This window comes from Myxine glutinosa, chromosome 7 (assembly GCF_964187855.1).
Source record: "Myxine glutinosa chromosome 7, kmMyxGlut1.1, whole genome shotgun sequence".
Classification (NCBI taxonomy): Eukaryota; Metazoa; Chordata; class Myxini; order Myxiniformes; family Myxinidae; genus Myxine; species Myxine glutinosa.
Window position 1 is genome coordinate 325,827 of NC_136267.1, and position 27,065 is coordinate 352,891.

The following is a 27,065-nucleotide window of genomic DNA, read 5'->3' on the forward strand; positions in this document are numbered from 1 at the left end:
GAAACCAATGTGGTCCAGTGGTCCCATCCTACCAACCTCACTGGTGGATCTTCTGAACACAGGAGAGCACGAAGAGGAGGAGGAAGAGGAAGGAGAAGAAGAGTTTGACTCTGACGATTTCGATGAAAATGATGATGACTGACTCAGTGTAGAATCACTAATGCTAATGATGTTTATCTAAAACAAGCAAGAGAAGAGTGGTCACATTGAGTGCTAGGACTATTTTGACAGTTGTAATATTTAGAAAAATAAAACTTTGTGTTAACGTCTGTGTAGACGGACCTTAATATGAGTCTATTATTTCGTAAAACTGTGATTATTTTGTAAATAAAGCACTAATTAGCATACTAGTATACCATAGACACATGTAATCATGTTATGAATAGTTCTATCATGATCTATGCCCTTCAAAACATGGGTCTAGACACCTTCATTTTTCAATTATCTGCAATATTGGCTGAGATATGTCAAAAATCGTTTTTTTTATAATGGCAGCAGTAATTTGCATAAAAATGGTATGTGGGACATTTTTTCAGCTTGGGGCCATAGCTAGTCATTTTCTACACATTTTTTCCAATCTAGAAACACTGATTAGAAGTATATCTCCGGGGGGTGCAGGGGGACCTAGTCTTCCTACTAGACTAATATGTTCTTCTGAACGACCATATAATTTTATACCTTTATGGCTTACACTAGGGGGTGGGGGATGTATGGGTGGGAGAGGCCACATCAATGGCAGCTTTCCACGCACATTCAAAAACATTCCTTTACAAGAGATAAAATAATTCACTTAAAATACAAGTTTTCCACCACCACAAACCACCGATGAAACCGTAACAGGATAAATAATAGTAATTAAGGGGCATCCTTTGATCGTTACGTGATATGTTTTTGGTTCACTATGATTTTTTTCGTTCAAAATTTTTGGAGATAAGAAAAACTATACATTTTTGGGAATATTCAGAGCATGAGGAATCCAAAAATTAATGTTTACATTTGCGTAGACACCTTTGTGAAAATGACACTCAGGACAGTGATGAAGATCAGTAAAAGCATATTCCTGAACGGTATAGACCTCGTAGATCCCGTGTATCAGACTTATAGTTCAATCTGATACGAACAAGGCTGCTTTCTTGCTTTATAAACCCAAACCTATAACTACAAAGGACTTGCAATATCATGTATTATGTAATACAGTTATATCACAAATATAAAGACAATGGTTTTCAATTACCGTTGTTTGTTGCTTTTCTATAATCCTGAGCACTATTTTGAGGCCTTTATTGGATTCCTTGACCCAGAAAACATAGGATTAGCATATTTAATTAAGTTTCTAGGTTGACGAGAAGCCGAGATAGCGCAAAATATGTATTTTACGGCGGCCATTTTGAAAATCCAAAATGGCGGCCATGCAGGTGTCTGAGCAAATGGCAACATTGATTTTCAGATTCTCCATGCTCTGAAGATTCCAAACATGTGCAGATTTGCTAATCCCAACATTTTGAATGAAATTATATTTGTTAACATAGTGAACCTGACTATGCTGTTCCAAACGTCATTTTATCAGGATCCCTCCGCACACTTTTCAATTTTTATCCCCTTTTGTTCGTTGTGCCTCCACGCGGGTGACAATCTCAGTGGTGGAGTAATCAGCTGCCTTCGAAAGGTGTAATTTGTCGCAAGTGCTGTTTGCCAAGCAAATGTCATATTTCATGATACTGCGGAGGGTTGTATTTACAAACCGTACGTTTACCTGCCCTTTCCATTTGTCACACCTGTCATACTGATAATCCAGTATTACAATTATCAAAATTGAGGGTACCTGAACTCTTTGATCGAATGTGCTGGAGTAATAACTTACCTAATCCAGCCGATGGTTGAGGGAGGGTTGGAGTCCACGTGGCACTTTAGGGAAACGTGTGATCGACCCAGGAACCAGTTGTGGTCATAACCAGTAATAGCAGTAATGACTGGAGGAACTGAGAGGAATATAAAGAAGGGAATTGAAGGTTTGTCGACACATCACACACAAACATATTATACACATACAGTGCATTCAGAAAGTATTCAGACCCCTTCACTTTTTTCACATTTTCTTATGTTGCAGCCTTATGCTGAAATCGTTTAAATTCATTTTTTCCCTCATCAATCTACACTCAATACCCCATAATGACAAAGAGAAAACAGGATTTTAGAAAGTTTTGCAAATTTATTAAAAAGAAAAAACTGAAATATCACATTGACATAAGTATTCAGACCCTTAACTCAATACTTAGTTGAAGCACCTTTGGCAGCGATTACAGCCTCGAGTCTTCTTGGGTATGACGCGACAAGCTTTGCACACCTGGATTTGGGGATTTTCTGCCATTCTTCTCTGCAGATCCTCTCAAGCTCTGTCAGGTTGGATGGGGACCGTCGGTGGACAGCCATTTTCAGGTCTCTCCAGAGATGTTCGATTGGGTTCAAGTCAGGGCTCTGGCTGGACCACTCAAGGACCTTCACAGAGTTGTCCCGAAGCCACTCCTGCGTTGTCTTGGCTGTGTGCTTAGGGTCATTGTCCTGTTGGAAGGTGAACCTTCGGCCCAGTCTGAGGTCCTGAGTGCTCCGTTTCAGGTTTTCATTTAGGATATCTCTGTACTTTGCTCTGTTCATTGTTCCCTCAACCCTGACCAGTCCCCCAGTCCCTGCTGCTGAAAAACACCCCCACAGCATGATGCTGTCACCACCATGCTTCACCGTTGGGATGGTATTGGGCAGGTGATGAGCGGTGCCTGGTTTCCTCCAGACATGACGCTTAGAATTGAGGCCAAACAGTTCAATCTTGGTTTCATCAGACCACAGAATCCTGTTTCTCACAGTCTGAGAGTCCTTTAGATGCTTTTTTGCAAACTCCAAGCGGGCTTTCATGTGTCTTTCACTGAGGAGAGGCTTCCGTCTGGCCACTCTATCATAAAGCCCAGATCGGTGGAGTGTTGCAGTGATGGTTGTCCTTCTGGAAGTTTCTCCCATCTCCACACAGGATCTCTGGAGCTCAGCCAGAGTGACCATCGGGTTCTTGGTCACCTCTCTTACCAAGGCCCTTCTCCCCCGATTGCTCAGTTTGGACGGGCGGCCAGCTCTAGGAAGAGTCCTGGTTGTTCCAAACTTATTCCATTTAAGGATTATGGAGGCCACTGTGCTCTTGGGAACCTTCAATGCAGCAGAAATTGTTTTGTAGGCTTCCCCAGATCTGTGCCTCGACACAATCCTGTCTCTGAGCTCTGCAGGGAGTTCCTTCGACCTCATGTCTTGGTTTTTGCTCTGATATGCATTGTCAGCTGTGAGACCTTATATAGACAGGTGTGTGCCTTTCCAAATCATGTCCAATCAATTGAATTTACCACAGGTGGACTCCAATCAAGGTGTAAAAACATCTCAAAGATGATCAAGAGAGATGGGAGGCACCTGAGCTAAATTTCAAGTGTCATAGCAAAGGGTATGAATACTTATGTAAATGTGATATTTCAGTTTTTTCTTTTTAATAAATTTGCAAAACCTTCTAAAATCCTGTTTTCTCTTTGTCATTATGGGGTATTCAGTGTAGATTGATGAGGGAAAAAATGAACTTAAACGATTTCAGCTTAAGGCTGCAACATAACAAAATGTGAAAAAAGTGAAGGGGTCTGAATACTTTCTGAATGCACTGTGTATATATATATATATATATATATATATATATATATATATATATATATATATATACAGTATATATCTATATATATATATATATATATATATATATATGTATGTATATATATATATATATATATATATATATATATATATATATATATATATATATATATATATATAATATTCATTTTTATTCCTTTCTAAAGAAAGAACGGCACTTCCAACCAGAAAGTAAAACTGGATCTACTCAGCTAATTTGAACAAACTAGGGCATGCCCGTACTATATATATGCCCGTACTATATATCTATCTAAAATTATATCCCCCCCCTCTATTTACATGAAATGGTTTGGTCCATTCGCAACGCCAAAGCGAACGGCGAACGGCTTGCGAGTACAGTGACAATCCCCCCCCTCTATTTACATGAAATGGTTTCGTCCATTCGCAACGCCGGCACACGCGATCGTTCGCTGCTCTCTGATTGGTTGAATCGTTTTTTGGACATAGCTCGGTAAGTAATTGTCCGATTAATATGAAACCTTGAAAAGGCACATCCTCGGGTCCCCAGCAATATACCTGGCAAGTTAAAAGTATATCGGACCCGTGGTTGTCGAGAAACAGCGGTCACAGACAAACAAACGTACAGACAGAGATTACTGGAATTATAGATAGATAAGCAAGAGCGGATCCGGTCCCAGGCGACGTTTCACCCACTACACAGCAGGATTCCTCAGGCCAATAGGGCCAATGGATAATTTCACTTGCTGAAGAGGAGACTAAAGTCAGAAACTTTCCAAACCAAACAACAAGTGAAAAAAAAACGCAGTAAAGGTAAAGCATCTCAAAAGAAGATAGCAAGAGTTTGGTGATGTGAATGGGTCACAGGCTCGATGCAATTATTGCATGCAAGGGATACCCAACCAAATACTAACTATTATACTACTTTAATTTACTTTAACTTAATCTGTTCCAATACTTATGATTACCTAAAATGGGGGGACTGAACATCCAAAGTGCCATTGTTAAAACATATACACACATATATACGAAGAAATGAAATCTGACTTTCTGTACTCTTGCCTCATATTCATCTTTTGACCCCAAATCAAAATGTCTCGAGTACAGTATATAGCAATAATAACAAATTTGACTTCACTGTTCCAATACTTATGTAGGGCACTGCATATACAATATATATATATATATATATATATATATATATATATATATATATATATATATATATATATATATATATATATATATATATCAGTCACTATGCGACCTTCATATCATCAGTGGAGAACCGCCAGCAAGGTGTCCCATACAGCTGCTGCTGCACCTTGCATATATATATATATATATATATATATATATATATATATATATATATATATATATATATATGCGTCACGCTACCAGATTCTTGTACCAGATGCTCAAATTATGGATTTAGAGTTCTACCTGCAGCATTAAAGTACCAACCCTGTACCTCCATAAAATAGCAGGGTTGGTCAAATTGGGCAATTCCAAATGCATGAAAACAAAAATTTCAATATTCATGTGTTACCCAAAATGTCAAGTTTTTCAACTTTTCATGCCAGGAAATCTAGAAAATTTCGCAAAAAATACCAACCAGTAATTTACAATCGGAATCAATTTCTAGGGTTCTAAAGGTTTTTTTCAAGCATGATGTTGGACAAGTAAAGTAAATAAAAGTACCATAAGAGTTATTGGCCGAGTGCCAATTTTTTTTGGCACCTTGCCAATATTCTGTATTTTTCACTTTTTCCTAGCAAATAAGTTGTGACCAGCACTGATTTTAATTGGAATTTATGGGAAACAAACACGCTCATGTTTCTTCTACTACTGCTGTATTTATTATGTGCAGCATAATCTGCATTGAATCTTCAAGCATAATCTGGATTGAATCTTCAAGCATAATCTGCATTGCAACTGTGCACAAATACTGTAAATCCTCGCCCCCGCATCTGTACGCTAGCCCAAGCTGTCATGCCAAAATATCAAGGCAAAATGACGAGTAGGCCTACATGTAGGCCCTGACCACTCAACAATGTAGATGAGATGAGATCTGGAGACTGGGTCTGGGCCGACTGGGGTGAATCTAGTGCACTGCATTGCCATTGCCTACCAAAGTTTCACTGACATCCTCTGGTCTCCGGTCATACCACTCGTCAGCTTCATCTTCATCTTCGTCAGGCGCAGACTCTTCTGCCAATGCCTCGACCTCAGGGGAGTCGGTTTCACTCTCGGGGTCAGTGTCAGCATAATCGAAATAGGTTTTCACCGTCTCCTCGAGGTCCTCGACGTCATTTTCCACATACAATTTGGGTGCGGGTAGAATCAAATCAAGCCAGTCACGTCCAGATGCAGAAACCACTGAAGAAACTGAGCCTTGCGAATCCATAGTCAACTGAAGTCATAAATTCGATAAATTTCCCGACAATGTACCCAACCAAGGTCAACACCGGCCCAAACTTCCCGGAAATCCAAAACAAACACGTGTAGCGACTAGCGCGCCACCAGGCGACTGTTGCCGCGGAATCGCAGAAAATGACCGTCGAGTCCGAAGCAAAATTCAGGCTTCAACGGTCATAACAGGTAATGCCACTGTCATAGAACGAAAGATCGTATATTTTTCCGTCGGTAGGTGAAATATAAGACGAAACTGTGTCCAATAAAGGTATATTTCCGGTGGTTTATTGCTGATAAACGATCAATCCGGAAGCGAAAACGGTGAAACATGCGACGCCGCCTTTCAACGGCGTTTATACGCAGTAAATGTTTAGCGCATCTGGTACAAGAAGCTGGTAGCGTGACACGTATATATATATATATACAGTATATATATATATATATAGTTGCGGTTTTAGAACCCACACTTTTGTAAATAAATAATCACTTGTAAACATGACATTAAAGGTTAAAGGTAGCACCCTTAGTTAGGCCACAGCAACACGTAGGCCACCTTAGAAATTCCAGTTATTTCATTATTATGTGTTTTAGTTAAGGCCGTGTTTCCAATAGTTGAATCTGCCTTGCATCAATCAAATAAGGAGTAGGTCCCATTTCATTTCGTCCATTTTGCGACCTCCCTCTCCAAGCGCCGCCATTACGCGCCTTGCCAGCAGCGTTCGCTGCCTTAGCGCTCGATCAAGCGCCGCCATTAAGCATGCGGTCAGGCTCGAGGAAAAAGGGGGCGGAACGCCAAGAACAAGGTGTGGCCTGTCATCCAGCCGTCAAAGGCGTAGCCGGTAAGCCTTCACCAGCCAACCAAGGCTGAGGAAATATCACTGACGGGCGTGGCTTTTTGGCTGGCGGAGTGATCTTGGCGCGCGTTATATAAGCGCGAACGAAAAGCCCTTTTACAGGACTGCGTGAGAGAGCTTGCCCATAGAGGACTTATTCAGCAGCGCTCATTTAAGAGGACTGGTGAGAGAGCGCGCATTGTAATGGACTTGCACGGACTTCTTCCTTTGGTGGACTTGATGAGAGAGCGCTGAGTGCATTGCGAAAGCCTATACGGAGCGCACATTGGCAAAGGAGGACTCACTTGCTGGCGCTGAATAGAGAACTTGAGAGAGAGAGAGAGCGTTTGACACGACCATACATTTATTACGTACAAAGGACACGAGCCCCCCCCCCCCCCCCCCCACCATATGTAAGGTCCGGTCGCGTTCCAACTACGCGCGGAGCTGCCTGCCGGGTTTCGCCCACGGGACCGGAGCCTGGACCCCAACGCCCGGACCATCCACCTGGACCTTCCATCTACCAGCTACAATCCCCGTGTGAGTGTGTATGTTTGTCTGGGGTCATAAGTTAAGACTGTAATAAGACTGCCCTGTGTCCTGCTCCTTCTTCTTCTTCCTGTACATCCTTTTGTTTCCTCTTTCCTCCTGTATATTGGTAATAAATTACCTTGTTCTTTCTTGGTTTTCCCTAATCCGATCGCATCCGTCCTTTCTTTCATTGGGTAAACGTGTCACGATTCGGAACCGCTAGAATCGGGTTTAGTCTCTTGGTTAATAGCTCGGATCGCGGATCGCTAATCGCTCGGCATTATCCATCATATCCATGGTTCGAGCGGGAGTTATTCCCTCGTTTCCGGCGGGCGTTAGTACTTAGGTAGCAGCGAACCCCAAGGCCTAGCAAACCCTACCTAGCTCCGTGCCCAGGACTCGGGACGGCGAGCTAAAAAGACAAGGGGATTAACCCCCCCCCCCCCCTTGATAAGGGGAGCGCCGACCTCCGGGATCCGTCACAATATATATATATATATATATATATATATATATATATATATATATATATATATATATATATATATATTGTTGCAGTTTTGTGTTTTTACAATAAAGGTTAATTTACCCTCATAGTTTAGTTACACTACAACACATAGCCTCGTTTAAAGCTCAGTTATTTCATAGTAAATGTAAGCGTAGACCTTTCTTATGTTTAGTTTTGCATTGAGTAGAATAATGAGAGTTAGGTCCTTTACGATGCTTTATGATGCCTCGATGCTTTGGGTTTTGGCGCAAAATACCACGAGGCCGGCCTGAACAAGTCGATCAAGGCCGAAGGAAGGCAGGGCAGGAGGAGTGGGTGTGACCGGTAAGCACGAGCCGCCAATCAGGGCTCGAAGGGAGTGACTTACCACGGCGGCAAAAGGCGGGGTTTGGAACATTCGATGCGGGCTAGGGCGGGGCCAATATAACCCTGTGCCCGGAGCCCCCACCTCACTTATGAGGCAAGCCCATGCGAGAGGAGACGCGCTGAATTGGGTTATGAGAAGGGAAAGCGCTGTGTTGTGTTACGGATTCGTCACTTCCGTTGTTGTGGTTTTCATCCACTGTAAACATTTTTGATTCCATGTACTATTATTGTTGTCGTTTAAGGGAAATATAGATCACTATTTTCAAAAGGTAAAGAAGTTAAGGTTTTAAATGAAACCAGAGCCGGACGACGATGAAGAGGAAGAGGAGGAAGAGAAGGCGGAGCGAGTGAGTCGGACAAGAAGCCGAGCTGCTTCGAGGTCTGGAGTGAACGATTGGTGAACGAGGGTCACGAGTGAACTTTGGGTTTCCCGGGAAAGCGATTCCTGCGACAGAGTTGTCATCACTGTGACAGATAAACCTGCGTGACAGGTTTTGCGGTTGATTCCAGAGAGAATCATCAGAGTGCCGTTACGCCACGAGAACGGGCCGTCGGCCATTTTTACCTCGCGCAGGATTTGCGCTTCGCTCAAGGTTTTTCATCTCGCTTCAACCATTTTCACCGCATTCAGACGTTAATCTGGTGTGTGTGTGCAACGTGGCTTTTGAGTGGGAAATCTGCGGTTCGCCGAGTGGGAGCCGTGGAACGTCCACACCCGAGGGTGTGATTTCCCAGTTGCCTTGAGGGAACCTTTGCGCAGCTTTGGCAGCGTGACAGTGACTGTCATCCGAACGGGATTCTGGTCTCGATTAGACATCGTTCTGATGATTACTGGAGCGGATCGACTTTGCCTTGATGCCCGAATAGAGACATTGGGGAATGTTCTTCTTTTCGTACACTTGGAGCACAGTGAGTTATATTGTACGAACCTGATGGTACCATCATAGGAAATATATATTGGTTGTACAATTGATTACTATTGTTGTTGTACTGTTATTATTGTGTGATCTTAATACAATACTTGTTTGTTGGTAACAATTGGTGTGGTTTCACCATTGATCTTTGACATACAGAATAACACATCTTTCTGCCGTGACTCCTCTCGGGGCTCGGAGGTACACAATGACCGGGGTTTGGGGAGGAGCACTTAACAGAAATTAGGGGCTCGTCCGGGATTAAATTCCCTAACATCCTCGCCGGGATTGAATTCCCTAACATTCCCAAAATTCCCAAATTTGGAATTTTTCTAACATTCCCAATTTTTTCAAAAGAAAAATTGACAATTTTTTGTGTGAAGGTTAACAGGTGTTAACTGATAGTCACCATGGTGTTTGACGCAGAAAAGTTTGCGGCGTCCCCTAATGAGGCACAGTTCCAAGCATTAAAAAGATCGGAACTCTTGATATTGGCCAAATATTTTAACTTGGAGGTCCGAGTTAATATGAAGAAAGCAGAGATGCAGACATTGGTGGTAGAATCTCTGGTGGGACAAGGAACATGGAAAGAGGTAGCCTTGGATTGGTTACCCGAGGAAAAAGAAAATGTGGAGCTCCGGAAAATGGAGATGCAACTGCAGAGCCAGGAAAGGTTAAAAGCAGAGGAAAGGAGAGCTGAAAAAGAACTCGAGGAGAGAAGAGCAGAGGAAAGGAGAGCTGAAAAGGAACTCGAGGAAAGAAGAGCAGAACAGGAATGAGAACTCGAGGAGAGAAGAGCAGAGGAAAGGAGAGCTGAAAAAGAAAGAAGAGCAGAGGAAAGAGTGGAGGAAAGGAGAGCCGAAAGGGAGTTAAAGGAACGTGACATGGAGTATCAGAAGGAACTTAAACTCAAGGAGCTGGAATTAATGGGAGAACGGAGAGAAGTAGTATCCATGCCAGCTAGTTCGACAACTAGTCAGAACACTTGGGATGTTGGTAGGCATGTGAGGCTGGTTCCACCCTTCAATGAAAAGGAGGTAGCCAAGTTTTTTTTACACTTTGAGAAAGTGGCTCAAATGCTAAAATGGCCTGTGGGGTCCTGGACTATGTTAGTGCAAAGTGTTCTGGTGGGTAAAACTCAAGATATCTATTCGGCTTTACCGATTGACCAATGTGCAGATTATGAGATAGTGAAGAAAACCATTCTCAAAGCCTATGAATTGGTCCCTGAAGCTTACCGGCAAAAATTCAGGAATGCCAGGAAGAGGGAGAGTGAGACCCATGTGGAGTTTGCCAGAATGAAGGAAACCATGTTTGATAGGTGGTGTGACTCGAAGGAGATTGGGAAAGACTTCAACCTGTTACGACAATTGATTTTGGTGGAGGATTTCAAACAGTGTGTCCACACGGACATTAAAGTACATCTGGATGAAAAGAAAGTACCAGAGTTGTATGAGGCAGCAACCGTGGCAGATGACTATGCCTTGACACACAGGATGGGGTACCACAAACCTAACTTCCCACCTAGAGTTAGCCAGGGGAGTTATGGTAAATCAGGTGCGGAGAACAAATATTCATGGAGGCGGCCTAGAGATGACTACGGGGAAAAATCTGATACCGCGATTTTTAGGGATCAGAAGACTACAGTTCCAAGACAGACTTATCTTCCGGGGGGCCCGAGGCAGACCACGAGTTTTTCCTCCGGGCCTACTTGTGCTTTTTGCAAGAAACCTGGGCATTTGATGTCCCAATGCTACGCCCTGAAAAGGAAAAATCAGGAGCGGAGTCAGGCTAGTGCAACTCCGAATGCATTGGCAAATGCGAGAAATCGTCCTTGGAGGACAGTGCCTTGTGAAGGTTCCCATGCCAAAGTTACGGCATCACAGAACGACCTTGTTCAAGAGGGTTACAAACCTTTTATTTCAGAGGGGTTTGTGTCACTGGATGGAGACTTAACGAACCAGAGACCTGTCAGGGTATTGACGGACACAGGAGCACATCAATCTTTGATGCTTGAGGGCATTTTGCCATTGTCAGAGAAGACGGCAACTGGTGTTAGTGTTCTTTTACAGGGGGTTGGTGGCTATGTTAAAGCTCCACTTCATGTCATCCATTTGAAGTCTGATTTGGTGTCAGGACCGGTCACCGTAGGTTTACAAGCCACGCTTCCTGTAGAGGGAATCTCTTTTGTTATCGGAAATGATTTGGCCGGTGGTCGAGTTTCTGGTAATCCGATGTTTGTTGAACAGCCTAGTATGGAAAATAACACCGCACAGTTAGAGCAGGAGATTCCGGGTATCTTTCCATCCTGTGCCGCGACTCGTGCTATGGGTAGGAAGTGCTCTGAAGAGGAGAAGGTACTGACGTCACGCTTTGTACAGGCACGTCTTGTCGAGTACCTTGAAACTAAGTGTCAGCACACTCAAGTCATGGATGGAGGCAATGTTGGCAAGCTCTTTGTAGGTGGACTGAACTTTGACACAAGTGAAGATGTTCTGGACTCTATCTTTGGCAAATATGGACCACTCTTGGAAGTGCTGCTGATAAAAGACAGGGAGACGCGAAAGTCGAGAGGGTTTGGCTTTGTCACGTTTGAAAACACAAAGGATGCCAAAGATGCAGAAAATGATTTGAATGGCAAGGATTTGGATGGTCGGACCATAACAGTAAAGAAGGCAGGCCATTGGTGTTGAGGGGGCTACAGAGGAGGAAAACGTGGAGGTAGTTTCAGGGGTGGCTATGGATCCCGGGGTTGGAGTAGTAGTTTTGGTGGTGGCCGCAGTCGTGATTACTACGGAGGCTCCCAGCAGCAGCAGCGCAGTTTTTGTAACTCTCGACGGGATGACTATTACGGTGTTAGCCGAGATGGGGACCGCTACTCACGTGACTACAGCACCCGACTCTACAACCGTGATTATGATTTTTATGATCAAGAGAAGAGTTGGAAGCACTGAGTACTCAGGAGCAGCCGAGCCAAGATTCCTACACGGATTAACCCGTGAACTCCACGTTCCTAAATGCGTCCATGCAGGGAATACTTCCAGACCTCACCACCCAACCACCATGAAACCTGGCTCTCAGCTCGGCCTCCTTCAAAAAGTGCTATAGATTTGCTTTGCTTTGGATTTTTGATCACAACCCCTTAACCTTCATTCAAAAAATGAAAAATATAAACCAGAGGTTGATGAGATGGAGTTTGGCTTTGCAGGAGTTCTACTTGGAAATTGAGCATGTAAAGGGCAGGGACAATGTCATTGCTGATGCTTTGTCCAGAGTGAACTAACTTTGGAAATTCCTGTAGGTGGTTTGGAAGTTTTGTTGCTTTATTTTGGGGAATATTAATTATTGTTGCTCACGTGAATTGATAATTTGGGTGTGAGTTTTACTTTTGTTTGTTAAAAGAGTTTTTGCCTGCAAAGAAAGTTTTCACTATGTTCAAACTTTCTTTCTTGAGGGGGGGAAGTGTTACGGATTCGTCACTTCCGTTGTTGTGGTTTTCATCCACTGTAAACATTTTTGATTCCATGTACTATTTATTGTTGTCGTTTAAGGGAAATATAGATTACTATTTTCAAAAGGTAAAAAAGTTAAGGTTTTAAATGAAACCGGAGCCGGACGACGATGAAGAGGACGAGGAGGAAGAGAAGGCGGAGCGAGTGAGTCGGACAAGAAGCCGAGCTGCTTCGAGGTCTGGAGCAAACGATTGGTGAACGAGGGTCACGAGTGAACTTTGGGTTTCCCGGGAAAGGGATTCCTGCGACAGAGTTGTCATCGCTGTGACAGATAAACCTGCGTGACAGGTTTTGCGGTTGATTCCGGAGAGAATCATCAGAGTGCCGTTATGCCACGAGAACGGGCCGTCGGCCATTTTTACCTCACACAGGATTTGCGCTTCGCTTAAGGTTTTTCATCTCGCTTCAACCATTTTCACCGCATTCAGACGTTAATCTGGTGTGTGTGTGCAACGTGGCTTTTGAGTGGGAAATCTGCGGTTTGCCGAGTGGGAGCCGTGGAACGCCCACGTCCGAGGGTGTGATTTCCCAGTCGCCTTGAGGGCACCTTTGCGCAGCTTTGGCAGCGTGACCGTGACTGTCATCCGAACGGGATTCTGGTCCCGATTAGACATCGTTCTGACGATTACTGGAGCGGATCGACTTTGGCTTGATGCCGGAATAGAGACATTGGGGAATGTTCTTCTTTTCGTACACTTGGAGCACAGTGAGTTATATTGTACGAACCTGATGGTACCATCATAGGAAATATATATTGGTTGTACAATTTATTACTATTGTTGTTGTACTGTTATTCTTGTGTGATCTTAATACAATACTTGTTTGTTGGTAACAATTGGTGTGGTTTCACCATTGATCTTTGACATACAGAATAACACATCTTTCTGCCGTGACTCCTCTCGGGGCTCGGAGGTACACCGTGATCGGGGTTTGGGGAGGAGCACGTAACAGTTTTGTTACGAGTTGAGTTCTCAGTTGAGCTGGAGTCGGATCCCCGAGGATTGCAGACGAGTTGCGCTGTGTCAGTTACGAGTGTGAAAGTGCTCCCCGCGCTCTGCGCAGTTGTATTAATCGCGCTGTGAAAGACAGCCGTGCCGGGCTACAGAGACGCGCTTATTTTCCCGCCTGCCTGCCTTTGCCAAGACACGCGCTGTGAGGATTCTCCCGCCTGCCTGCCTGCCTTCGTCGGGGTACGTGCGGTGACCGCCAGAGGGCCACGCCGGGTGAGCTGTTCCTGGACGACCAAAGCCGGCGCATTCAGCGCATGAACAATTCTTCCTTCATCCCCCCTGTGAGTGTGAGCGGGCCCATTGTCTGGGCTTTAAGTTACGACTGCTTAAGACTGCCCTGTGTCTCTGCTTCTTCTACCAGTGTACATTGTAAATAATAATAATTAAATCTGTTATTCCTTTGATTTGACCGCTTTTGTCTCTCCATCATTGACTTAGCATGGTACGAATTATATCGCTCTGATCGGGTTCAATAGCAAGGTAACAGCACGGACCACACATGGTACGCCATCCGCTCGGGTGTACTCAATTACGCGTGGTTCGTGCGAGACTCGATCCCCGCCTCCGCGGCGGCGTGGGTACTTAGGTACGTGCGAAAATTGTCCCAAGACCCTTTTCCACGTCTGCCCGGGAGTGGCGACTCAAGTCTCGCGGTTCGAAGACCCAAGGAGAACAAGGGGCTTAATCTCCCCTTGGTAAGGGAACGGGCTTCGCCAAAACCGTAACAATATATATATATATATATATATATATATATATATATATATATATATATATATATATATATATATATATATATATATATATATATATATATAGTTACGGTTCTCCGCCGCCCTTCTTACCCTTACCAAGGGGGGATTAAGCCCCTTGTTCTTTCTGGGCTTGGCGGAACCGAGAGACTTGAAATGCCTCTTCCGGGCAAACGCAAGGTAGGGTTTCGGGACCAATTCTCCCTCATACCTAAATCACTGCGCCGCCACGGAAGCGGGGAAGCAAGCCTCGCACGAGCCACGTGTGATTTGGGTACACCGAGCGGTTTGAGTACCACGTGGTCCATGCAGTTTTCTAGTGGTGGACCCTGATTTGAGCGGTTCTATTCGTACCACCCTTAGTCAATGAGGAAATCACGAGAACGATCGAATGGAAAGGAAGAACACAGGTTTAATTATTATTCCCACACGTATGTACAATGATCGGTAGATGCAGAGACACAGAGCAGCACTTAATCAGTCTTATTCTTAACTCCCAGACTCGGGCCTGTCACACTCACACAGGGAATTGCAGGCAGGTTGATGTTCAGGCCAACCGCGCCGACGTGGTCGTCCAGGAACGGCCCCGTCCGGCTCTCCACGGTCCCAGCACGTCCCGCGAAGATGGCAAGCAAGCGGTGGAAGGATCCTCGTGGCACGTCTCCCGAACAAAAGGCAGCCGATGAGGTAGGAAGGAAAACGTACGCGTCTCTCAGCGCGGCTGGCGGTTACACAGCCCGTTATCACTCGCGTAACTCAATGCACTATATGCGGCTCGGCTTCAAGCTCAACCGAGCGTCGCTTTCAGATGAGCGCGTATCCTGGTTCAGGCGCGTCTTCCTCCACTCAATCCCAACTCAGTCTTCTTACTGCTTTCTTCAATCCACCTGCTCGCGAGTCCTCCTGGGGGCTTTGCGCAACCGCTTATATTGATACGCCCCGAACCTTCTCGAACGCTCTCGAACCTTCCAACCACACCCTGTGACGCAGTGCTGCCGCCACACCCTGTGAGCCCTGATTGGCGGCTCGCGCTTACCGTCAGCTTCTCTGCCGCCCTCATTCGGTCCCGCCCCGACCCTCCTAGCCGGCCTCGTGTTAATTCGCGCCAAAATGCCAAAGGCAGCCCTAAGAGACGTAAGGTGATGGAGGCGGCATCGGACAATGGAAGCGATAAAAGGACATATTCTCCTTACTCTACTCAACGCAGAACTAACATAGGAAAAGGACTAAGCTCACAAATACTAAGAGATAACTACACTATCGCGAGGCTACATGTTGTTCGTGTGACTAACTATGAGTGGGAAATTTAACCTTTATTATACAAAACTCAAAACCGCAACAATATATATATATATTGTTGCGGAAATGAGGATTGTGTTTTTTTATTGTGTGTATTATTATTATTGCTTTATTCAGAGCCCTCCTTGCTCCAGTGTGTATAAAGGTCAAAAGGGCGTCCAGGTAGTTAATTCCATAAAGCATACATTGAAGGACACTATAATATCCCTGTTCAGTAGTTTATATCCTTATTATGTGTTTTAGGGTAAGGCCTTGTCTTCCATTAAAATGACACTCCATTGCACCAAGTGAAAAAGATAGATTCCCTTCATTCTTCATTCCCATTCCCAAAAACCTCCATTTCCCCTTTCGTCATGGCCAAGCCTCAATCTGCCAATTACATCCCCTCCAAGTCTCCATTGCCAACTGCACTGGGCAGTTGGCCAGTTTGTTACAGCTGTGGGTTGTTTTCGCCCCAAAGCCGCCATTGAACATGTGCTCGGGTTGGGGAAGAAAGGCGTGCCCGCCCGTCGTCATCAAGGGCGGAGCCAGAGGGTCGCGCGACCAACCAGGGCCGAGGTGAGCACACCGATGGGCGTGTCCTAAAAGCCGGTGGCTTAATCGCCAGAGGCGCTATAAAGGCGCGCGCGCAAGAAGTGCGCGAGCTGCGTAAGGAGGTCCACGACAAAGAGAGGTCCATGACAAGAGCAGAGCTGAGTTGTGTGGTTTTGGGAAAGAGCTGGGTTGGTCGTCAGTGGTGGTCAGTGGTTGCGTTGAGTTGTCGGTGGTGAGGAGTGATTGAACCAAGTGGAAGAGTTGGACCAAGAGAGAGAGAAAGAGTGGTTGGACCAAGAAAGAGAGAGGAGAGAACCCGTCACGCCAGACCCCCCACCAGCGCGTTGGCTCCACCAAGCAGCTCCGACCCGTGATCCCACGCACACGACAGGATCGGTGGCATCAGCGGCCGTCGAGGTCCAGCCCGACGTCCCGTGCGGGATCAAGCTCCAGCCACACACCTCCTTCCAGCCAATCCTGCCTGCAATTTCCCCATTCGTGTACGTGAGTTTGTTCTGTTTGTTCTGTCCAGGGAATAAGTTAAGCTTGAATAGTTAAGCTAGTAATTTTCACTGTGTCACCTGCTTTTTCAATGTTCCCTGTACATAACCGTGACTGCTCCTTTTGCTTGTGTGTGTAAATAATAAATCCCGTTACTCTTCTGTACGTCTTCTTCTTCCTCTTTACATTCGGTCGCTTTAGAGTTTTCCATATTGAATATCTGTGGCGCGATACGGCCAATGTTCGGGTGAATCGGGGAAACTGTTAGGTCGCGGTGCCATCCGCTCGGCAAACATAACATCCTTAACCGCGGACCGTAACAATATATATATATATATATATATAATATATAATATATAATATACATACATATACTAGTGGGGTATGCTTACACATTGTAAACAATAACGAACCGTGCTTCGTAGATAGGTACATAAAATATAGAAGTTCTGTGATTATAGGAAGTCATCACTAATCTGCTGCTAGATATCAATTTAAGTTTATTTATTTATTTTACAGACGCATTTACAGTTTTTACGTAAATTTTCATTGAGATATCTAATGTTAGAGTTTACAGTTAAAGAAATGACAATTTTCAAATGCAAGATATCGATAGAGGTGTATATATATATATATATATATATATATAGATATATATATATATATATATATATATATATATATATATATATATATATATATATATATATATATATATATATATATTGTAACGGTTTTGAGAAGTGTAACGAATTTGAGAAGTGTAACGGTTTTTGAAGAGTGTAACGATTTTGGAGGAAGTGTGACGAATGTGAAAAGTATGGTTTTGTTGTGTGTAACACCCTCGTAATGTAAATAATGGTCGCAGCCGTCCTCCTAGTTAATTCCATGAAACTTACACACAGGCCACGATATATCTTTTTAAATAGTTTATTTCCTTATTCCATGTAGGCTAAATATGTGTTTCCCACTAGATTGACTCTGCATCTATCTATAATTCCAGTAATCTCTGTGTGTTTGTTTGTACGTTTGTACGTTTGTACGTTTGTTTGTTTGTCTGTGACCGCTGTTTCTCGACAACCACGGGTCCGATATACTTTAAACTTGCCAGGTATATTGCTGGGGACCCGAGGATGTGCCTTTTCAAGGTTTGAAATTAATCGGACAAGTACTTACCGAGCTATGGCGATTTAGCCGTTCGCCGTTCGCTTTGGCGTTGCGAATGGACCAAACCATTGCATGTAAATAGAGGGGGGGGTTCTGTGGTCGTTGCGAATGGACCAAACCATTCATGTAAATAGAGGGGGGGGGGGGTTCTGTGGTCGTTACTGCCACGTGGTTTCAAAGTTTTTTTTTGTTGTTGTTGTTTGCATGCATGTTTTTTTGCACCCACGTACGGGCACGCCCTAGGATGTTTACACACACACACCCCTACACAAATTTTTTTTTTTTTTTTTTTTGGCAAGGAACGGGCACCCACGTACGGGCACGTCCTAGCTTATATATAGTACGGGCATGCCCTAGTTGTATCAAACAAAATAAGCGTAGGCCCTTTCAATTTCCCCAATCATCTCCGCTCTCCCAAAGTTCCTTTCAAAAGCGGTGCGAGTGGTGTTCAATCCCGCAAGCCGCCATTGCCCATGTGCTCATCTCGGAGAAGAGGGGGGTAGGAGCCGCCAACTCACAGGCGTGGCACGTCGTCATGATCAAAGGAGGAATTGGACAGCCCTAACAGCCAACCAGCACCGCGGTTAGCGACCCGGTAGGCGTGCCCTCGCAGCCGGTGGCTTGATTCCGCCCCGAGTGATAAAAGCGACTGGAAGGGACTGCTTCAGGAGATGAGTGAAGAGGTGACATGCGAGAGAAGCTGTGAGCTGAGCTGTGAGCGGTGAGATGAGAGACGCTCCAAGCCAAAAAGGAGAGGTACTCGGAGAGGAAACCAGCTTTGGAGAGACGCACTGAGAGGAGGGAGACGGCTCCACCAGAAGGAGAGGAGCAGGTGTGACCGAGCCAGCGCGTGACGTCTACAGCATCAGCAGCGGCCACGCGACCGAGGGTTTTCCCGCCAAAAACGCGAAGAAGTGGGAGCTGCTACCTCCAGCCCTGCCGGTTGCAGGGACCTGACCCTGCCTCCCTCTCCAGCAACCCACCTCCGCCATCCCTGCCTGCAATTTCCCCCGTGTAAGTGTGAACGTCGTCTGTCTTGAATGTTGTCCTGGGGTTAAGTAAATTGAATAGTATAAGTTAACGATTCACTGTGTGACTGCTTCTTCCATCCATTGCTTGTGTGTGTATAATAAATCTGTTCTTCCTCCGTACTCTGTCTTTTTCTCTTTTCCTTCTCTTTCGGTCGCTTTAGAGGTTTCCCGATTGAATATCTGTGGTGCGATCTGGTCAACGTCGGGTGGAATCGGGCCAATTGGGGATCCTGTAACGGTCGCGGTTGGACCATCCGCTCGGCCCATCATAACATCTAAACCGCGATCCGTAACAATTGTAGTCAGGAGTTGGGATTCGAACCTGGGACTAAATTTATTTAGCCCAAATTTTGGGACACCAATTGTACTATTGGCCGTAACAATTGGTGTCTGGGAGTGAGATACGGACCCGAAGCGCGCTTAACGCGCTCAAAATTACAAGCTGCCGAAATTTATTTTGTTTTATAAAACCCGAATTTTGAGATCGCGCCATGGACAATCAAGGCGATCGGATGTCGGTGGGGGAGATAGACGGGTTAGGGGTAACCCAGGACTTAGGGGAAGAAAGGGAGGAGGAGAGCAATGAGGAGGCGGTTGAGGGGGTATCAGACGCACAAAATGGCGTCCTCGCGCACGAGGTTACGGGCGCGCAAAATGGCGCCTCGCACATGGCCACGGCGACCGCGCCCGCGACCGTAGCAGCGCCGCTGGTGGATTCGAACCTTTTTATGTTGCAAATGGGGGCCCTTATGGAGAGGCTAGAAGCAAAAATGGGGGTAATGGGGAACCGGATGGATGCTCAGGGTGAGCGATTGGAGGGCCAAATGGGGGTAATGGGGAACCGGATGGATGCTCGGAGTGAGCAAATTGAAGCAACAATAAACGGAATGAGGGCCGATAGGGAGGAAAGGGAGCAGAGGGACAGAGACCGCAAGTTGGGTGAAGGGGTCCCAGGGGTGCACGACGAGGTAACGCGGGTCGAGAAGCACTGGTTGAACGAAGCGGAGAAAAGCACGGGTACAATGACCGTGGTAGAAATCGCGACCCGGGGTTTGGAAAAGCCGGCGACCGATGAGGTAGAGGGAATTTTATTAAAGCCAACGGTCATCGAGGTGAACAAAGAAATTATGGGTATAGTTGAAATTGGAGAGACCGGGGACTTAAAGTTAAAAGAGCAACAATCGGAGGAAGGAATGGAAATTGCTCAAAATCTAAATGCACATCCTGATGCTGTACTCGCTAATCCAAATGGAAGTTTGCAGGTTTTGGTGCAGGGAGGAAGAAGAACCCCGAAGGTGAGACGTGCTGTGTATTGTGCGGGGAGATTTTGTAAGAGGATGTTTGGCGACAAAATAATTTTCGCGCGCTTGGGATCGAGGAAGCATCCGGGCGTTGGTGAAGGGTCCCGTGTGAGTGGAAATGGCACGCGTGTTGAAAAAAAGTGTGCGTCAAGGGGTGAGTGTGTTAGGAAGCGCGAGTGTGATACCGAGTGCGAGCGAGAATGCACGTCGGGGTGTACGGAGTGTGACACGAATAGTGAGTTGGTGATGGCGCAGGTGCGAGAGGGCACATCGGAGCGCGAGTGTGAAACCGAGTGCGAGCGAGAATGCACGTCGGGGTGTACGAAGTGTGACACGGAGAGTAAGGTGGTGGTGGAACGTGTGCGAGGAAGCACACCTGAGTTGGTGGTAGCGCGGGTGTGGGAGAGCCCATGTGAGCGCGTTAGTGGGTGGATGCAAGAGTGCACGCCCATGGTGAGTGTTACGGAGGACGTAACGGAGGAGAGGGGTGGACCAAAGTGTGCGCAAGAGTGTGCGCGAGAGGTGTGGTGTGTAACAGGGAGAGCGTTGGTGGAATGTACGGACGGCGTTGGAACGCCGGGTTTTGTGAGGGTGAAAGGGGTAGCGTATGCGTGTGAGCATGCAACTGAAGCATCGACGGTAACCGGGTTAGTGGTTAGGGCGACGGATAGCCGATGCGAGCACTCGGGGCGCGGTGTGCTTTGTTGGGTGCGAGGCCCGGCGCGGATCGATGCTGCGTCGCTTCTCTTCGAAGCGTCGTTGCCGATTCGGGCTTGGCCCCGCCCCGCACGGTCGAGTCCAGGCCTTGGCGGGCGAGGCGACCGGGCCGGTTCAAGGGCGAGTGGGAGGAAGCGGTACGGTGCCCCCTCGTGGGGACGGGGTTCCGACCAGGGGAGATTGAGCCATCGGGCCCGGGACCGCAAGGAGCCGCGCCGAGATGGTGCGTGGAACCTCGGTCCAACCAAACCACCTCCCTTGAACCGAAAGCCGGACGGATTCAACCTGCAGGCGACCAAACCACCCGAATTCATTGCTCGGCTTTACGAACCGAGTTTAATGATGTCACGACGCACCGAGGCTAGGATATAGTGGACTGTGATGATGGTGATAGTGATCGTGATTTGATACAAAATTTATAATAGTGGGTAGAATTGGCAGTAAATGGCAAATTTTTGAATTGGTTGGAATTTGGACGAGCGAAATTGATAGTAGGACCTCCCCGATGTGGTGGGATGGCAAATCCACCATCCCTCACAGGTGGGGGCAAATGCGCACTAGATTATGGGGTTGATGGCAGTGAAAACTAGCCCGGGTGGGTTAGGATATTGTGTGTAGGGATCTAGCGAAGATGACATTAGGTAACGTTAAGATTAGTTAGTGACTGATACCTGTAGTGGGGACGCAGGTAGATTAGTATGGATGATAATGACGTGGGAGCGCAATAGTTTAAAGGGACGACTGGGAAGCGCAAGTTTCAGAGGGGAGTAGTTAGATGAGATGATGCCGTGTGTTTGAGGATTGAACAGGTGTGATTGAACAGGTGTGATTGCACAGGTGTGCAACTGAACAGGTGAATGGAGCAGTGTATGAGGGAGTAGTGGTGATTGCGTGTTGTGCTGACCAAATGGTCCAGGAAGAAAGGAGGGTGCAGGTGGCACCAGGTGTGAGGGCACAGGTGTGCAACAACAGGTGTATGTGGCTGTGTGGAATAAATGGTAGTGTGGAATAAATGGAGTATTGGAATGGATGGTCGTGGAGTGAGTATGGTGGAAATTGTGGAGTGGAGTGGATGGTGCGAAGGTGTGAATGGGGGAAGAGTGGACCCCCATCACGGATACCCGGGGCGGGTAGTGTAAGTGTTAGGTAGAGGGTATAGGTAAATTGTGGTTGGATATTGGCATCTGTGGTGCGGGTGAGAGAATGGTCTTTGGATGGGTGCATTAGTGTTGTGGAAATGGCTGGGCGTGTAGCCTGTTAGTGTGTGTAGTTGGTTGGGCGCTCCACCACTGTGAGGATGTCGGCCAGGTGAGGCCGCAGGTGGGCTCTGGGAGCCGGTAGTAGTTGTTGTGGATGGGGCCCGAGGATCCGGAGGACGGACCTGGGTAGCCCAGTGCCAGAGGGCACCGAGTGGGGTGACAGAGCCAGGAGGGGCTGTCCCCAGTTAGTTAGGTTAGGGTGAGGAGCTAGGTAAGCTCGGGTGGCAACTGCAGTGGTGGAGGTGTGCAGGTGGGTAGACCTGCTGGGAGAGCTACACGTCGCAGCCCAGAAATTGTGCGAGGGCACCGGGAGATGAATCGGGGGAGTGAGACCCCAAATTGAGAAGCACCACAGTTTGGTCAATGGGAATTGGTTTTTAGAACCCATAGTGTAAGTTGGCCAATGGATTGGCAGGGAGAGACCCCGGGTAGTGTAAAGTGTGTTAAAATCATTTAGAGGATAGTTAGGATGAAGGATCTCCTCGTACCATCTGCATCCACTCACCTGAGGTGACAGGAACTCCACACCATGCCATGTTTTGATTATTTTTTACTGTGCAAATGTTTGGATTGTGAGACGCATCATGACGTGGGTGTGACATTGTGCTTTGTGTTCCATCTCTGCCTCCTTATGAGGATTGATGATGAATTGGTGATGGCAAATTTTGAAGTAGAGGGATTGGAGACGAATTTGGTGTAGAAGGGAAAGATGGGGAAGACAAGACGTAGTGACGAATTTGTAAAGGTGTAAATTCTTGTAAATATGGGGTAAGGGCAAGGGTAGTGTAGGTGACAGGGGGGGTGACGTACGGTAGCGACGAGTTTTTCTCACTTCGCTCTCCGTACGCACTTCACCCTGCATTGCCTTTATTGACGTGTACCCTTGTGACCTTACCCCTCGCTCATTTGCCTTCCCCCCCTTTTGTCTCCCACTTGAGGACCTGTGCGCCATTGGGTGCCGAGGGGAGCGTGCGTGAGGTGGCCATTGTGCGCACGTGATTCCCAGAACCAGCATGCATTGCGTTGATGTACCACTTTATGGACCGCTGTTCTGCGGCCAAGTACCACTTGATGGACCCCAGGTTCTGGGGCAGGGCACCTCTGTTGGAGACCGGCCATAGTGGCCAGGGAATCTTGCTTGCGGACCTCGGTAAGGTGGCACCTATGCCAAACAGGTGGACCACCCTTAGTTGGCCCCTGAGGCCCTAAATAAAAATGGACACAAGTTGTGCTTTTTATTATTTCCAAGTAGGCCGCATGAAGCCAGAAGACGTCGGGAAGAACATCGGCCCAGCAGAGAAAGAGAAGACCACCACCAGTTGTTTTGTTGTGTTTATTATGAACCATGGTGACTGTGCACCGAGTGGTGCTTTGTGGTGCTTGTGGTGCTTTTGGTGCTTTTGGGTGCATTGGTGGTATTGGTACTGTTGCATCGATGCAATGCGTGCTGTCTCCTCCCTCCCAACAGGAATTTCTTTTTCTTGTTCCCTAAAAAGGAAAAAAAAACCACAGGTCCTGGGTTGCGTTGTAAATAAGAAATAACGTTACTGTAAATAATGCTCCCCACCGTAAATGTATAGTTTGAGAATAATTCTGTAATTCGGTTAGCTGTGGGCTTGAGTCTGTTAGACAGGGTGCAATGCAATAGGGGGACATACTTATTTGTGTTTTAAGATTGTCACACTCGGGGTCAGGTTAATTGTAGAGGGAATTACACCTACGTGTCACACTAAGTTAAAGTTTTGTAGGCCCGAGGAGGGCCTGAAGAAAGGAGGGTGCAGTGTAACGGTTTTGAGAAGTGTAACGAATTTGAGAAGTGTAACGGTTTTTGAAGAGTGTAACGATTTTGGAGGAAGTGTAACGAATGTGAAAAGTATGGTTTTGTTGTGTGTAACACCCTCGTAATGTAAATAATGGTCGCAGCCGTCCTCCTAGTTAATTCCATGAAACTTACACACAGGCCACGATATATCTTTTTAAATAGTTTATTTCCTTATTCCATGTAGGCTAAATATGTGTTTCCCACTAGATTGACTCTGCATTGTATCAAACAAAATAAGCATAGGCCCTTTCAATTTCCCCAATCATCTCCGCTCTCCCAAAGTTCCTTTCAAAAGCGGTGCGAGTGGTGTTCAATCCCGCAAGCCGCCATTGCCCATGTGCTCATCTCAGAGAAGAGGGGGGTAGGAGCCGCCAACTCACAGGCGTGGCACGTCGTCATGATCAAAGGAGGAATCGGACAGCCCTAACAGCCAACCAGCACCGCGGTTAGCGACCCGGTAGGCGTGCCCTCGCAGCCGGCGGCTTGATTCCGCCCCGAGTGATAAAAGCGACTGGAAGGGACTGCTTCAGGAGATGAGCGAAGAGGTGACATGCGAGAGGAGCTGTGAGCTGAGCTGTGAGCGGTGAGATGAGAGACGCTCCAAGCCAAAAAGGAGAGGTACTCGGAGAGGAAACCAGCTTTGGAGAGACGCACTGAGAGGAGGGAGACGGCTCCACCAGAAGGAGAGGAGCAGGTGTGACCGAGCCAGCGCGTGACGTCTACAGCATCAGCAGCGGCCACGCGACCGAGGGTTTTCCCGCCAAAAACGCGAAGAAGTGGGAGCTGCTACCTCCAGCCCTGCCGGTTGCAGGGACCTGACCCTACCTCCCTCTCCAGCAACCCACCTCCGCCATCCCTGCCTGCAATTTCCCCCGTGTAAGTGTGAACGTCGTCTGTCTTGAATGTTGTCCTGGGGTTAAGTAAATTGAATAGTATAAGTTAACGATTCACTGTGTGACTGCTTCTTCCATCCATTGCTTGTGTGTGTATAATAAATCTGTTCTTCCTCCGTACTCTGTCTTTTTCTCTTTTCCTTCTCTTTCGGTCGCTTTAGAGGTTTCCCGATTGAATATCTGTGGTGCGATCTGGTCAACGTCGGGTGGAATCGGGCCAATTGGGGATCCTGTAACGGTCGCGGTTGGACCATCCGCTCGGCCCATCATAACATCTAAACCGCGATCCGTAACAATATATATATATATATATATATATATATATATATATATATATATATGTATATATATATATATATATATATATATATATATATATAGTATATATATATATATATAGTATATATATATATATATATATATATATATATATATATAGTATATATATATATATATATATATATATATATATCAAAACTTTTTTGTTTTTTTTAAATGGACGCGTTTACGCTTTTTAATGTAAATTTCCATTTACGGCCACTTTTTCTTTTTTTTACTTTACGGGCATTATTGTCATGTTCATTTCAAAATTTACAGTTATCGAAATTACAATTTTCAAATGCCAGATATTGATTGAGGTTTTTTTGGTTTTTTACCCATGCGTTTATGGTTTTTTAATGTAAATTTTCATTTACGGATGCCTTCTGATGGTGTACTGGCTTCGATGTCCGTAGGCATGCAAGACTTCAGACACTCGGATTCTATGACACCCGGAAGGTACCGAACATTAATATCAGTCAGCGGTTAGAAAGTTTTATGATATATATATATATATATATATATATATATATATATATATATATATATAAGTTCAAAACAACACACCTGGTCACGTGTGTGCCGCACTGACCGGGTCCTCAGTCGAGGTCCTCAGCATCATCCCGTTTCGGCCCTTCAACCTCGATACGGTCAGCTAAGGTGGGCCAGCAGGGGCACATACACATCCACATGCAGCAAATGCACCTGGATGCATACATACCCCCACCCCCAGCCAGTGCGAACAACAACAACAACAGCAACAACAACAACACCTCCACATCCAGAATCCACAGCACCAAACAAACATGGTGGAACACTCAAACACCCACCTTTATACCCTTCACCACTCACCAACAAAACACACCAGATCATTCATACACACACATACACACCCATACACACACATACACACATACACACACAACACCAACCAACCAACCACCTACCCTTACATCATACACCACTCAACACACAAAAACACACACTCATGCAAAAATTAATTCATGCAAAAACACACACCCTCACCCACTCACTCATATACACAAATTAAGAAATAATAATGGTAACAACAACAGAAAAAGAAAAAAAAAACACACACACAACCAACCTACACCGTTCGACGTGCCTCCATAAACTTCCTCCATATCCAAAATGAGCCTTTCAAGGCAACCTGGGCCACCTTGTCACACATCCTCCTTCTTTCTGTCCCACACACTCCCAGCCTAGCAAGAAATGCAGAAAAGGAATTGCCAATATACCCTCTACACCCCACCTCAAATGGCTGACACGAAACTCACCAGCCCTTCTCCCGGCAGTCTGCCTCCAGCTCACTGTACTTTCCTATCTTCCTCTCGTGCACCTCCTCCATGTTCTCTTCCCAAGGTACCGACAACTCCCCTAAGATGACCTGTCGTGTTGCACTTGACCAAATGACAATGTCAGGCCGCAATCTTGTCACATAGATCTCCTCTGGGAATACCAATTGTGGCTTTAGGTCTGCCACCACCTGCTAATTACAAGCATCTGACAGCCCTCTTGCTTTCCACCTCCTCCTCTTTCCACCTCTTACCACTTGGCCCTCTTTGACAAACCACACCTCTCCCCCATCAGTCTCCTTCTCTACTCTTCTCTCTCTCTCTCGATCTCAGCACCTCTTGTTGCACCATCTGCACCACCACCGCCAGCACC

General features: G+C 46.1%; 1 protein-coding gene across 3 annotated transcripts in view; it reads right to left on the bottom strand.

The window, feature by feature from the left end:
• Nucleotides 1-27,065, bottom strand: part of LOC137430960 (nectin-3) — a 243,565-nt gene that overhangs the window by 73,654 nt on the left and 142,846 nt on the right. For all 3 annotated transcript variants that reach the window (XR_010985165.2, XM_068121758.2, XM_068121757.2), the window contains exon 5: nucleotides 1,862-1,979. Coding sequence is in view for 2 of the 3 variants with exons in the window: in XM_068121758.2 (XP_067977859.2) it covers nucleotides 1,862-1,979 (118 nt within the window). In the remaining variant the exon portion in view is untranslated. The remainder of the gene's footprint in view (nucleotides 1-1,861; nucleotides 1,980-27,065) is intronic.